The 16,470-nt window shown below is 35.5% G+C and overlaps 1 protein-coding gene across 1 annotated transcript in view; it reads right to left on the reverse strand.

The window, feature by feature from the left end:
• The window catches only part of ATRNL1 (attractin like 1), a 471,655-nt gene that overhangs the window by 151,834 nt on the left and 303,351 nt on the right, over positions 1-16,470 (reverse strand). Inside the window, exon 27 of the mRNA XM_015815816.1 lies at positions 15,487-15,594. Coding sequence (XP_015671302.1) covers positions 15,487-15,594 — 108 coding nt within the window. The remainder of the gene's footprint in view (positions 1-15,486; positions 15,595-16,470) is intronic.

Below are 16,470 nucleotides of genomic sequence, written 5' to 3' on the forward strand. Positions count from 1 at the left end.
CCAGAGGGCAAGATAAGAAACAATGGTTGGAAACTGAGCAAAGAAAGAGGCAACCTGGAATTAAGGAGAAACTTCCTGACAGTGAGGATAATTAACCAGTGGAACAGTTTGCCTTCAGAAATCGTGGGCGCTCTATCACTGGAGATTTTTAAGAAGAGACTAGACAATCACTTGTCTGAAATGGTATAGGTTCTCCTGCTCGAACAGGGGGATGGACTAGAAGAACTCCAAGGTCCCTTCCTATCCTATCCTATCCTATCCTATCCTATCCTATCCTATCCTATCCTATCCTATCCTATCCTATCCTATTCTGTTTAGCACAATGCTATTTCTTTAAGAAACCATAATTAACAAAATCATAGCTCGGGACATTATTATGTGAACTTAGGCATTATTTCAGAGCATTTTGTTTTGCCACAGAAATGCTAGGAATGAACCTACAACTCATGTCTGTTATTTATTCTCCTCCCATTTTATCAGCACAGGCATCTAGGTTCAGAAAGGTATTTCATTTAAATAACCATGTCATCTCCTGATTTTACCATTTAATTCTCTTTAAAGATGACATGGGAGATGAATATATATGCATGCATGCATTTGTGTGTGTGAATGTGTATGTTTGTGTGTTAGTAAATCTCAAGGCCTATTCCAATCTTGCCTTGGGGTTCCCAAACTGTGAGGTATACCGCCCTCAGGGAGATGCAGACAGACCAGAGGTGTGAATAATTTTTCAGCTGTACAATGTTACTATAAATCCATTTTTGTCAAAGTTCCATTGTATTGTTTTCACTGTTCATTTTTGTACATTCAGGTGTTTGGATTTTTAGGGGAGTTGTGTACATTAAAATTACATTAAAGATAGATGAGAGGGCCCAACATTTAGGAACTCCTTATAGAAAAAAACATAAAGAGAAAGTACTGCACTATTATGAACCTCTTAGTTAAATCTCCAGAAAAGAAATATTTACATAGTGCATTCTAATCTCCCTTGTCATCCTCAGCAGGAGTACAGCTACTGCGAATTATTTAAAACACACAAGCTAGGAGTATCTGTAATTTTTCTCAGGCAGAAAAAAGTAGAAATGAAATACAGTCTCTCCAATGGGATAAATCTAGCCAGAGGGTATATCATGACTGCTCTTTCTAGGCATGATTATGAACAGATCTTCTCTGAGCTGAAGAAGCAGACCGGTTGTTGAAACCTAAGGCTATAGCTTTCACTCTTTTCATCTGCTGTGAAGGGACCATAAAAGCTAAATAAGTTACAAGAAGTGGTAATTTTATGTTTGCTTTATATCTACATTTAGACTAATTCTAGCCTTAATGTTTAATATGTTTAAATTAAGTTACTTTGTTTAGAAAATAAGTTTGGATTTGGTATCTTAAATAGAAGAAGCGTTAAAATTATCATAGGATAAAGCACTGAAAATACATAATTTAAAATTCTCAATTATGTGTCCAATTAGATTTGCAGGTGGGAGTATGAGCAGGTGAAATCATTACTGCAGATAAGCCAAAATTCCTGTTTGATATAAGTATTATTTCTCAAAAGGAAGACGAATTTTCTGCCTTTTCTGAAAATAACTCCTTCATTGGTATCATAAAATGTTTTTTCAGTGAAAAAAAATGGCTGTTGAAGAAAAAAAAGAAAACTCTTGAAGCAATATCTCAAATGAAGAGATTCAACAGATTCAGAGGCCAAAACATTTTCCAGATAAATGAGGCCGTCTGACTGGAAGGGCAATTTTTAGCTACTACAGAGTTATGACAGGTCAGAGAAAAACATACAGCAAGATGGAATAGGGGAAAAAACAGCTGCAATGGTATGTTTTGAGGTCAAAGTGGAGTAAATCAGTGGACATGCAGAAAAGTAGAAAAGCAATTTGAAACTGGTTTGGGGAAAAAAGCAAGAAACCTACAAAAGGACAGAAAAGGGGCTGATATAATCTTCCATTTCCTGGAGCAAGATGGAATACAGCCTCAAAATTATGACTACAGGGCAGACTTGGAAGTCAAAATAATAAATAAAAACACACAAAATAATGAATAAAGTAAACAAAAAAATAAGATTCCAGTGGATGGACAAGACTATACAGTGTTTTAATTAATAATTAGAAACTATTAGGAGATAGTAGAAATTAAGGAAAGTTGAATGTAATAACAATAGAATTATGAAATAAAATCCCTCAAAGTTTATTTTTCACCATAAAATAGTAAGGAATAACTTATTGGAACCTCTTTAGTCATAATTACAAATGAACTGACGCAAATTTTGTTCTCTATATTTTTAGATGTATTATTTTATAGCTACAAGAGTTACAAGTTTAGGATTCTCCAAAGATAGAAGATAGATAGAAGATAGAGATGGATGGATAGAGGTATGGATATGGATATAGATTATAGATATAGATTATAGATATAGATTAGATATAAATATAGATATAGATATAGATATAGATTAGATATAGATGATATAGATATAGATATAGATATAGATATAGATATAGACATAGACATAGATAGATATTTATGTGGTTTTTAAACTCCCCATCTCTCTCACAGGGGGACTCTTGTGATATTTTAATTTCTTTGCTACTTTATTTATTTATTTATCTACATTACTAGGTTTACATGTCCCTTTCAATCATTGCTGAATCTCAGCAGCTTACATACTCTCTTTTATAAATAAGACTAAAACAGTATATATGAGAAGATAAAAAATCAGAACATCTTTTTGTCTCTCGTGGATGGCTTAACTGATTTTCTTGCATATAGCACAGGGTTGAATTAGATGATCTTTGTAATCCCTTCCAGTTCTACATTTTGATGATCCTATGACCCAATTTACCCTATCTTCCAAGGTTATGTGTAAGAGAATATAATATATGGAATGTCTCTTTACAGATTTAGGCACTGAGCCCTTGGGACTTCAGATGAATTTAAATCTAAAAGTCATAAGGATAACAATTACTAAGTACTAAATGTTGATTCTGTACATATAAAATAGCCACAAATCATTTATGCAAACATGGTCAAGGAATAGATAGGTTATATTGATTGAAGATGCTATAATGATGGTTATGAATATTTAAATAAAGCATCAGAGCCCAAACAAGAAGACTGACCTAATGTTTCTATGTAGAGAAAATAGACCATAGTACGGATTTTCTCATGTTTGTTGGATGACAATGCAAAGCTGAACTGGACAAGAAGAACAAGATTAGACGAAGGACAATTGTCCAAATCAGTGTAATCAAGACTGATCAAGGGGTCTAGACTCTAGAATCAGAATCCCAGCCCAAGGATTAATGCTACCATGGTGAATCTTTAGAGTAAAAGGGAGTAAGTTAGGCAGACACAAAGAAAAAAATAAGTGGAGTGATAGATATTAGCATCTAATCAGAGACACTTGGCAAGACATTTAAAAACTCAGAGGGAAGGCAGGTTAGCACTATAGTGTAGGGGAAATCCTTTCAGTGCAACCAGGTATGAAGGAGTACAGAACACGTATGTTCTATAGCAGGAAGATAATGAATAACCTCATTTGAAACATAAAGCATTTTATAGGATTTTTAAAAAACAATACATAGAAAATTTTATGAACATGGTTTTTTCTTACATGTATGCTTTACAAACTTGGAAAGGTAAGTTATAAATCTAAAAATAAATTAGTAAATACACAACAAAATTATTCTGTTATTTGCCTTTCTTATTGTTGCTGTGTAGGTTGTCTACTTCTCCTACAGTAGTCCATCACTTATGACCAGTCACTTAGTGACCATTCAAAATTATGACAGAAATTCCTGTGGGTAATTATCACCTGGTTCCAGAATTTCAATGGCTGCCCCCTCTCCGCAGTGATGCCACTCCATTTCTGGTCCTTGGTAACCAGTTTACATTTACAGCCATTTGCAGAATGCTGTAGTCACATGACTGATTAATGACATTTTTGCTGAAAAGTGACATTTATTTCTAGGTTTTGGAAAAACCAATCCAAAGCAAAAAAATTAGTTTGCTTAATGACTGTGGAATTTGCTTAAGGATTGTAGCGTTTACTTTATGATTGTGGCATTCATTTAGGAACAACAACCCCCCCCTGAAAAAACATTGTAAAATCAGGTCTGTCAGATGGGTGATCCATTTTTTGACAGTTATAACTTATGACTGTAATAGGCAGGCATAAGTTTTGGATTACCTGTAGTACGTTATATGGATTTATCCCATAATCTGCTGATGGTAAAATATAAATATTCAGAAACATTATCCCTTTATGATTAACAGTCTCACAATTGTCATTTGGGGGTCAATTGTTCAGAGTGAGGAAGAAACAGCAAGAACTATGGAAAGACTGAGTGTGGTTTAGAACTATCTTTTTGTTGTAACAGCTTACAGAATTTATCTGGCTTAAGCCAAGACACTGACCAGATCCCATTCAATATGATTGATAAAGTATTGAGGGATGGCAAGAATTTGGGTCCACCACTCAAGATACCAGTACATTGACCTGATCTTGCAACCTGGATGGCTCCTGGGCACAATCCAAAGTGCTAGTTATCATCTATAAAGCCCTTCATGGCATTTCATCTATTCACACATCCAGTCAGTTCACGTAGAGATTACACAATGTTACATTGTGGAACTTGGGAGTGTTTCTTCTCAGTGATGATTCCTGCCCTGTGGAATGATTTTACATCTGAGCTGTCTACTCCTTTCTTTTTGACTTTCCACACCCTTTTGACTTTCTGCAACTTATTAATGACTTGGTTGTTCTTACTGGCCTTGGCCTAAAATGGCAGTCCAGCCCCTTTGGTTGTTGGTTCTATCTTTTAGTCAACTGTATTCTTTTTCATTTTAAATTTATTTAACATTTTTAAATTGTAGACTGCCCATCAGTTACAGTAGTCAAGCAGCCTCAAAAGTGACATAATAAATAAATAATATTGGACCTGAAATACAAGGCCAATTCAGAAATAAACCTCTGTCTAGTTATCAATGACAGACACTCGCAGATACAGAACTTGTATTATAGTATACACATTAGAAAACGACAACATTACATTACTTTTCAACATAATCATCATTCAAATTGAGGCACGTCATAATGTCTTACAAGGTTTGAAACTCCTTCTGCAAAAAAAATCTCCCGCCTGGGAATGAAGCCATTCTGTAACAGCATGGTGACGTGCATTGTCATCATTGAAGTGGTGTAATGCAAGCCATTGTTTCATTTAAAAAACTGGTTCATTTTCAATTGATCTAGCGAACGAGCCAACTGCAACACAACCTTCCACTCCTCACTGCCTACTGAACTACTGCGCACAGCGCTATAGAATGGGCGTTGCTATCCCCGCCTATTTCTCACACATGTTCAAACCGAGGTTTATTTCTGAATTGCCCTCGTATATTCCAAAATCCTATAAATAGTACATTTAATTTGACTAAAAACAAAACACTTTACCCAGATTATTCAGAACTTTGTATCTGCTTGTGAATGCCCTCTGAAACCTCTAAAAATCATGCAAGAATGCTCACACAATTTTTCGAGGTTTCAGAAACTGCACATGAGCAAAGTACCCTCATATGATTTCCAGAGGGTACAGAGGCCTGGTGTGTCATCAGAAATGACATGGCATGTCACAGGTGACACATGTGTCGTAGATTCATTAATATCAGTCTAAACTCTCATGGAAAATAAGGGCAGAATGCTTCTAAAAAGAAAAGGAGGGCAATTGCCTTGGATATTACTATGTTTTTATCGATTAAGGAATATTTATCTAATGGTTTTAATGCTTTTAATAGTGTAAGATGCTCAAAGTCACCTTGAAACAGATGGGTAGCAAATAAATTTAATAAACAAAAAGAAAGCAAGCTTTAGGGATAAAGAAAAATTGATAGCAATTTTATTTCTGCAAGTCTTATTCCACTTATAACATAACTAGAAGCTATATTCTTAAAATATTCCTATTGTGTAAAGCTGAATCAATGGATTTTACAAAAGAACACTTAATTGTTTACGCCTTTTACTGTTTGATAAGTGTCATGTTTATGTTTCTATCAAAATAGTTACAGCTTTCAGTGAAGTTACACAGTACTAATTTGGCAACATAGTGCTTTATGTATGAGGACAACTGTGATAAAAGATCTGTGAAACAGACTGATTAAATGACCTGTGAAAAAGAGGTTGAAAGAATGCACTACCAGTTTGAGCAGATCTTTTCCTGTTAAACAAGCAGGGAAGGCATACTGCTGATCAAGCATACAAACTAGTTTCATTTTCTACAAAACAATCAAGCGTGCTTGGACTGCAGATTTTAAAATTGCTCATTATTTTATTTATATTATTTAAATTAAAAATAAAATAAGCCCAGCAAAAACTACTGTATGGAAAACAAATTTTAAAGCCAGCCATGTTATTGACAAGAGAAAACTGAACACCAGCTGGTTAATGTAAATGTCAATTAATTGAATGCAGAAAAGTCAAGTATAGTTCTTATTATATTTTTAATAAATTACTGTTAGTTCTCGACAGGCACTTATGCCATATTGAAGTAACAGAACAAAAGCTTGGATTCAAGATAACCCCTTTACAATGCTTGTTTCTTGCCTTATGACAGCAGGAATACAATGTATTTTACACACATTATTAGGAGTATTCCAATTTAAAATATCTCCTCCACCAAGGAAGAATTAACAGAAGAAAACAAAAATTAAAAATAGATAAAAGTACTATATAATCCTTGGCTTCTCCATCCTGTCAATTTGCCATTATCAAGGCGAGCCCAGAATAGTAACGGAAAATTTCTTTCTCAATAAATGAGCACATGACACATTTCTGCATGCATATATGCATCACACAGTCTATGTATACATGTGGTAAAACTATATTCTGAAAAAAGGAAACACTAGGATTAGGAAAAGAAACTACTGATAGAATGGATGACTGATTAATATTAATTGTAAAACAATGTACATTGTTATAAACTATAAATGAATTTATCTACTATTATTTTTCACATACAGAAAAGCACGAAAATATGTGCACACAGAGACATACAAAAAAAATACAGGATGGAGATGGGGCAAAGGAAGAGATAGCTATATAGAGATGTGAAAGATGGGGAACAAAACTGGATGGAGAGGAAAGGGGAAGGGATGGGAAGGGAAGGGAGAGGGAGAGGAGGGGAAGGGAGGGCAGAGAAGAAGAGAAGAGAAGGGAAGAGAAGGTACATCAAACCCTGTTTAGGAATTGCAGAAAGGAGAAAAATTAAGCTGGCAAGCAGTCCTTTTAGAGTGCCATGGATTAAAAGGTCGTACAGACTTCAAGCACATGCAGACCTTTTTGGAAAGTGCTTTCTTTGTTTTTCGATAAAAACTGTATTTAAAAAATTACAAGCATGGGTATTTCAGATAACCTGTCTTCTCATACCAAGCAATGGATGATATTCAGAGGTGTCCATGCTTTCTGATGATAATGTCTGTAGTCATTTGTACCTTCTGCCTATTCATTTTTTTTCCAGTGGAAGCTACTATTCTATGGAGTAAATGTAAAATAGCCCATCTCACTCCTATCCTCCACCCCCCATTCATAGGTAAACCTTTGGGGAACAGAGATTTTATATTTTTGTCATCTATATTAGTGGAACTACTGTGTGTATTACTCGGATTCCAATATGAGTAACTGGAATATCATGAGTACTTAAAGCTTATGAAAGCTTATGCCACCATTTGGACTAGTAAATATCCTTGAATTAGAAGGATCACAGAGATGCTGCAGAATGACAGGCCCTTAAATTAAATATATCTTTTAATTCATAATTGGCATAATTGGTTATAAGATAGGAGGCTCTAATAAATGTTTTCAATCTATATAAATAAAAATGTAAATGTTTGTTTGTTCAAAATCTTAAATCTCCGAAAGTTCTTCACCGATTGCTTTGAAATTTTGACACGTTGCATTCGAATACGCATGTGTTTTTATATACCTATATTATATAGATGTCACACCTGTGACAGGTAAAGCATGCTTTTTTTGAAAAACAGCACCATCTGTTGGACATAAAAGCAACACACGCTTTTACCAGACTGAGCCACAGCAACGCGTGGCCGGGTACAGCTAGTAAATAAATAAACCTGAAAGTTCATGCAATAGAAGTTTACACATGCATCTGCTTTATATATGCCAATATACACACATATGAAAAAAGAGGTTAACACATCACTGTTTCAGATCACTTAGAACACTTTAACATCAATGACCTACAACTATATTCAAATTCTCCCTGTTACATTCCTACTTGTGGTTAAATTTAGCTATACCCCATTCTTTAAATAAGTTCACCTGAGGAAAGCAGCCAAGAACTATAAAGTTCCTCAGTAATTTCTCAGATTCATTGCAATGTGTTAATAGTGTGTTCTGAAAGTACATATCTAGATTCAGTACCTTTTTTTTGCAGTTTCTGGATTTTCATGGACACATATGATGCTTTAACTTCAAATCCATATATGGAAACCTCTGAGATTTTGTGAAATCTGACATTTACGAAAACAGCTACTCATGTTGGCATCTACCAACTAGAAGGAGGCAAATGATTAAATCTCAGTCATGACATTTGTATTTACATCACATTGTTGTTTGTGTGTGCATGTATGTAAGAGGCAGGGCTAAAGTTGGGAAGTCCTGAAGCAGAGTTCACCATTTTCATGAATATTCTGCTGCCATATCCTTGGCTGACTAGTGAGGTTTATCAACTCATTAAACTCTCCCACTCACAGCTGTTTTGTCTAGCCTTGTCTCTTTGTATTATAAGAGGGATCTGAAGCATATTAGCAATAGCGCTTAGACTTATATACCACTCCACAGTGCTTTACAGCATTCTCTGAGAGGTTTACAAATGTCAGCATATTGCCACCAATATACCAACCTCAGAAAGATGGAAGGCTAAGTCAACCTTGAGTCAGTCAGGATCAAACTCCTGGCTCTGGGTGGAGTCGGCCTGCAAAACTGCATTCTAACCACTGCTCCACCCTGGTTCTCTTAATTGCTTTTAAGGAGAGAGAAATAAAGATTATAGCTAGATCTAACTTTTATAACACATTCTTTTATTCTTATGAGATCCTTCCCAAATCCACATATTGCACTGCTATTTGTGGTTGACCTAATCTCATTAGTCCTTCTCTGTCTATTCCTTTCATACTCTTAATTATTGCCATTCCCATCTCCTCAATAATTTAAAACATTCCTCTATAGACTACTTCTCTAAGGGATCTAAAACCATGTTTGAAATTATGCTATTCTATTCAGAGTACCATATTTTTTATCATAGCAAGCTGGTTATTATTATAAACAACAATAATAAGACTATTCATCTCTGAAGTTTAGTTGAATTATTCAAATAGTTTAATACACTGTTTTATTAAGTTAATTAAAGCTAATATTAATAAAGTGTGACTGTGATTCTGGGAGGAGGAGAAAAACAGAAAGAATCTGTAACACATTCTATCCTCATGTGGCAGGTATCTGTATGGTGCAGGTGGAGAGAACTTCTGTGGCAGCTGAAACACAGGAAAGACCCAAAGGCAGCAGCTTAGCAAATTTCTTTGTGGCAAAGATGACAAGTATCACTAGTCTTGTAGAACAGAGGGAGGGGAACATAGAGGATTTCACCATTCATTCCCTTCTGAATTTGAGGAGGAGGAGGCGGAGGTGGCAAAATCCAAATCCTCTTCTAAGAAGTATGCAGATAGACCTGCATGCCATTGCTTGCAGCAGGAAGAAGGTAATTTCTACTTTGTAGCTTATAATCACTATAAGTGCAGCATGCCTGCTGTGCCAACCATCCTCCTATTCCAGAAAACCCAGCAATCACAGATAGCATAGCCACACCACTTTACACGGGAAAGTCAACGGTAATTCTTTGGTACTTTTAAATTTGGAACCGGAAAAGAAATTAAAACGGTAGGAACTTAACTATTTTATATAATCTGGATTTTTAAAAATTGAAATAGGGCACTTTCTGCACTGGGTTCTATAGGTTCCTTATTAGAATTTTTAGAGGCTGATGTGTCATTTTTTTCTCTACCCATCTAAAAAAGTACATGGGAGATATTTTGAAAAGTACTGTGGTAAAATTTTTGAATGTATATCCAATTGAAACTTGGCAAGGTTAGTGACAATGAAAGGATCTGTTTTCTTACGCTCATTCATACTGCCCAAAAAATGAAGCATTTTCAAGCATTTCGAAACTTTCCCATTATAGTCTGTGGTTTCCCAAGAAGGAAGCAGAGAGAAGCCCAGATTAAGAGACTGTGCAGTCCCAAACTGGATGGAACAGAGGGGAATAAGTTCAGGGTAGCCACACCCTAGAAGTATGTCTAGAAGGTTGTAGCTTTAATATGGCAAGATTATGTCTATGATGTATAAGCAAATAAAGAATTGGACTCAGTTAGATTTCACTATATTGTCCTTGGGCTTGGCCCTGATGTCTATACACTAAATGTGTATGGTTTAAAGACTGAAGTAAAAGTGAGGATTCAACTCACCTCACAGATTGTTTTGGAAAAAACAGGAACAGGAAGGAGTAGAAGGTATGTTTGCTGCCCTGAATTATTTATAAAAATAATAAAGGCAGGATAAAAAAATCTAAAAAATGTAATCCATTGCTTGAATGCACTGCATGATCAATATTAAGTAAACTGGGGAAGCTAAAAGGTTGCTGTTAAACATATACAATCACCTTAGTTAAACCTGAGCCATTTTGTGGCTCTCGAACTTCCCAAATCAACAGTTTAGTGTGATTTTTTACTCTTTGGAGGTGGGTAGGTAAAAAAAACAAAACAACAAACCCAGTGATAATCAGTTTCCACTTGGTTTGACATATTTATACTGGAGTATCCCGCAAATCCCCTAGTGGTACCATGCTCCCTGCAGCTCTCATAAGCAAATAAATAAATAAATAATGGCCCCAGGAATTAAAGTGTTTGTTGAAACTATTAAAATATCCCATTCTAAAACTTTAGGAATGTATGTGTTAACGAATTTATACTACAAGCTTAGTAGAAGATTTGTAACACAATAGGTACTGTATTATTATTATTATTATTATTATTATTATTATTATTACTTTAATTTATACCCCGCCCTTCTCCCGAGGGACTCAGGGCGGCTTACAGGTAAATAAAAACAGAGCTATACAATAAATATTTAAAAGCCAAATTAAAATATATATTAATTAACCTGTATTAGAAAAATTATAAAATCCCTTTAAAATCTCTATAAAATCCCCCCCTAGGCCAATCCCGCTTGATGGAAAAGCCATGTCTTGAGGGCACGGCGGAAGGAGGGGAGATCCGGAATAACAGTTCTAACACTACATTTATCTAAAAAATCCACAGGTCACATAATCAAAGCTGTCAGAGCTACTACCACAAAATAAAATGATGCTTCTGAAATTATATCTGATCCAAAATTGATTGTCAATCAAATAAAACAAGGAAGGTTGGTTAAAGAAATTATGATTTTACTAGCAGTATAAATACAATTTGCTGGATTGGAAAAAAATATGATATTTATTCCCACACACTGAATAATAGGTGCTATGGCAGTCATATATATGCACCCATTCTACTGATGTCAACTAACAGATATACTTAGTAAGCAGCACCGTGATTAAAACCACCATGATTAAGACTATCAAATGGAATTCACTTCCCAATAAATATATGGAAAGATGATATGATATGATATGATATTATTATATTATATTATTATATTATTATATTATATTATTATTATATATCACAACACAAATGTAATAAATGAATTAATAATTTAAATAAATTAAAAATGTAAAAATAAGATAAGGAAATGGCTTCTTTTATTGCAGAATTTTCAGAAAAATAATTACAAGGCGATTATACAGACTAAGGAAAACTGTAACAATTTAGGGGAAGTGTGATTTTTAGTATTTAGCTTTTATAAGTTCAGAAGAGACTGATAATTTAGTTTTGTCATACAGCTCTCTTTCTTTGTACTGAACTCTACGTTGTAGATACCACAGAATAATTGATACTGTGCAATAGATTACTAAATATTTAGGGCAATGCAATATTTGCAGACTGCAATCCTTTCACAGAAATGTTAACATTCACATCCTACCTATGTTTTACTAGCATAAGCCAAACACAGGCATGCAGTGAACACAAATACACAAATAAAATGATCAGAGTTGGGGAAAAGGGGTTATTAATAACTTTAAAAATATACAGTTAAAGTCAGTTTCTCTATCAGTTGGTTTCTAGATAAACATGTCATATAAAAGGACACAATTAATTTTGATGTTTATTTCTAACATTTAATTAAAAAATAATAAAAGCAGGTCTTTCCTGAGGATCTGCTCTGCCATTTGAATATCCTAAAAATATATTCTCTATAACATTACAATTCCAACACTTCTTTTCCTTTTCTTGACTCTAGGCCCGTGGATACATGTCCATCTACCCAGCACAACCCCAGCTGTGTCCTTATTTTAAAATAATTCAATAGAAATAAAGGACACTTCCTTTGTTTTCCTTCCATATGTTACTTTATAAGGAGAAGATATTTACTTTCCAAGCTTCCTCTCTTTTCTTCCTCTTACTGTGCATTCTTGGTAATGTATAGCCAAGACAGGAGGAGACCCAGAGTGGGCCTGCTGATTTATCCTTCAGTATGCCCAATAAATGTGCTGTGGAAATGTACTGGTTGCTGAAGATCTTAATCAACTTCTTTAAGAAAGGAATGCCACTGCTACTCAAAGAAGACTAAAATAAAAATATTTTGTAATTTAGTCAATGTAATTCTGTTCCATGTTCAGCACACTATCATAATTTTACAAAGATAAAACCTACCTCTATTAATATATGTTATCTAATTTCTGATACCTATAATGCTGCTGGCTTTCTTATATACTTAGTTTGATTACTCACATATACACACTGCCTGATCTACTGAGACGAGACAAAGCAGTATGGGACTCTTAGATATTTCAGACTACAGTCATAATCCTTAACCATTTGCTAAACTAGCTTAGACTCCTGGGAATTACATTCTAAAACATCTGAAAATTTGCCTATCCCTATCACTAGCTACCGTATACTACTTAAGTGATCATGTAGGGGTAAAGTAAAACATATATAAGCAAAGCCAATTAGATATCTCTACAATCTGTATCTCTTCTAGGAGCCAATAATATGTTAATTTGGGTACAGAATATCTATGCAGGAATTGCAGGATTGTCTTTGATTCTTATGATTACAAGTATTCTTTGAGTTATGACCATAATGGAACCTGTCCATTAGGGTCAAAAGTTGGAACAATGTTAAATGAATTGCCTCAAGTAATGATTCCTGCTCTTTATAGTGCATTTGTTAAATAAATGCACAGGTTATTAAATGGAGCTCGGGGGGTGGGGGGGAGAGATCCTGGGAATCCTAGCACAGGCACAAGCCCAGCTGCTCAGGCCTCCCCCACGCAGGCCCACCACACAGCTGACTGCCTTGCCAGTGAGCAAGAATGAGGAAGGAAAACTCTGGGCATGCCTGCTATTCTTAATTTTGCCCCTGTCCTTCTCCTGCCAAGGTGCCCTGCTTTTCTGTGGCAAAAAAGGAACCAGTCTTTCAGAGCTTTCTGCACCCATCAGCCTGTCACTGATCAGCTTGCCATTGGAAGGCTGCAAAACTCTCCTGCCCCTTGCCTGGCTTTGGGAAGCTGGCCCTTGCATTAAAGGCAGCTTCAGGATGAGCTTCCTAAAACCTTTCCTTTCCTTATTTCCCTTCCTCCCTTCCCTAGAATGCCACATTTCTTCAATAAAAATAAAATAAAATTGGGAGGGACAGATTTGTTGATTCCCCTCTGCTCCGATTAGATGCTAGGACTAAATTCTCCCCCTGCTTTCCAATTTTTATCCCTTTTAAAAATCTTATCTTGACTTCAGGCTGAAGGAATGAAGCAACAAGGAAATAAAATCTTTCTGTGGCTTTTCCCCTTGAACTAAAGAAAAAAAGTCATCTCCAAAAGTTATACAACAAAATGGAGGACACTGGTTCTTTGCAAGATTTAGCTGTCCATCTGAAGGACAAGAGGCAGCAGAGCTTTGAAGCCTCCTGATGGACAGCTGATTGGCAGCCAGCTGATCCTGCAGAAAGCTCTCAAAGCAGCTGCCATTTCTGCAAGGAATTGTTGGGACCTTGAAAATGGTGGCTTCTTCCAGGAGGCATAGGGAGCAGGTCTGAGCACTGCAGGTCCCACTGGGGCAGGATGGGGGATGAGAGGCAGTGAGGGGGATGCTGCAGCATTCCCGTGGTCTGTGTGAGGATGAATGACCACAGTGTCGGCTCTCATAACTCTGGAATAGAGTCGTATAATTTTGGAATGATGTCCATAATTTTGAACTATCATTAAGCTGCCTGTAGTTTCTTGAGGAATACCTGTATAAACAGACTGGGAAATTTCACACTTATCATATTCCCATTAATAAGATCTCAGTTTGAGTAACTTGTACATCTAAGGACATATAATGTCTAGACGGCTATAATGAGACTTATAGCCGTCTAGACATTATATGTCCTTAGATGTACAAGTTACTATCTAAGCAAGAGGTCATACTTCTATTTTTTTCCCTAATCATCCATGTTCTTGCTTGTTTCCCATGAGAAAAAGACCTCAAATTATTTATAAAAAATGACAGATATACGTTACTTTATAATTTGGAAAAATATCAGAACATTTTTTGTAGAATATATATATTAATGATCATACAGTAGATAAACTATGATAGTTAAAGATATAGAACTATGTGACTACACAAAAAACTGGTCCAAGTTATGTCAGGTAGTCATTATCAACCTTTGTTTGCACTTCTCTTTAATTTTAGGTGATGATTCTAGAATCTATTTTGTGCATTTTTACATTATTCCCCTGCCATGTTGTATTGTATAGCATTTTATAATTTCTTTTTCAGAGTGTTGCCTTTACAATTAAAAATGTTGGAATGTATCCGTTAATCACAAACATAATATATCCATAAGTAATATCTCTCCAAACATAATATATTAAATCAGAATAAAGACATGCAATGCAAATCTCATTTTAAAGTACAATCCTAGTAAATTAAGATGGATATGAGTGTTAACCAGGGGGCACAGTATACTCAAAAGACCAAACATGAGGCTTGTTTAATACATGCAACTAACAGTTGTCTGCCAAAAAAAGGGCTGCCAGGTGAGCAGATTGTCATTGCAGGCTAGGCTAATGGATCCTCTGGTGGTTTTTGTTACTGCTCATGTTACACTACTGAAATGATGAGCCTTGAAAATGACACAACATATGTAGCTTCAACTTGTTGGCTACAGGTAATCCTGCTCTTCTTGGTTTCAGAAGCAGATGCAGATGAGACTAGCAATATAAATATGCAAATTGAAATGGTCCCTAGTTGGCGACACAGTGCCTACCTCTAATGGCCCTCGTAGAAAGTCTGTTTGCTCAGCTCCTATTTCGAGTGCTACATCCACAGAAGCAAAAGGACGGCTGGCCATCTGCTGTCGCTCTCGCAAAAGTTGCTAAGGAAAGGGGGGAAAAAAACCTACGTTAATAAAGTATATTTAAAATTGAATATTTAGTACAGTCAATCAATGATTCATTTAATATTGATTCACTAAAGGGAAATGGAGCTTCTGAACTATATGTTCCAAAGGAGTTCAGTTGTGTGATAACATGGCTTTCTATACCTGGGGGAAAACATAATAAAACCAGAAATGTTAGTTTGTTTTTATGAAGGCTACATGGGGAACACCATGATTCGATATGTTTCCTTTGAATTCCATGCCACTGAATCAACTACAGGTTGGGCTGGGTTGTTTTTGCTATTTTTAGAACCAAATACAGAAATCCTCAACTTACAACAGTTCATTTAGTGATCATTTGAAGTTACAATGTTACTGAGAAAAGTGACTTATAATCATTTTTCGTACTTATGGTCATTGCAGCATCCCCATAGTCACATGATCAAAATTCAGACACTTGGTACAACTGACTTATATTTATGATGGTTGCAATGTCCCAGGGTCATTTGATCACCTTCTGTAACTTCGGACAAGCAAGGTCAATAGGAAAGCCGGAGTCACTTAACAACTGCATTACCAGCTTAACAACTGCAGTTATTCACTTAGCAAGTATCACAAGATAGATCCTAAAATGGAGCAAAACTCACTTAACAAATTTCTCATTTAACAACAGAAAATTTTGGCTCAATTGTGGCTGTAAGCACAGGGTCCCTGTACATTTCTTAGAGATAAGCTATTAGGAGCACAGGCTGAAAACAGCTAGTTCAAAACTTACTTCTTTTTCTTAAAAATACAAAAATACATTTGTTTTCACTTTGGGAAAAAAACTTAAGATGGTGGAAAGAAATAGAATGTTGAAGGTTCTATTTCTCC

Source organism: Protobothrops mucrosquamatus, unplaced genomic scaffold, assembly GCF_001527695.2.
Source record: "Protobothrops mucrosquamatus isolate PMUCROS unplaced genomic scaffold, P.Mucros_1.0 scaffold378, whole genome shotgun sequence".
NCBI lineage: Eukaryota > Metazoa > Chordata > Lepidosauria > Squamata > Viperidae > Protobothrops > Protobothrops mucrosquamatus.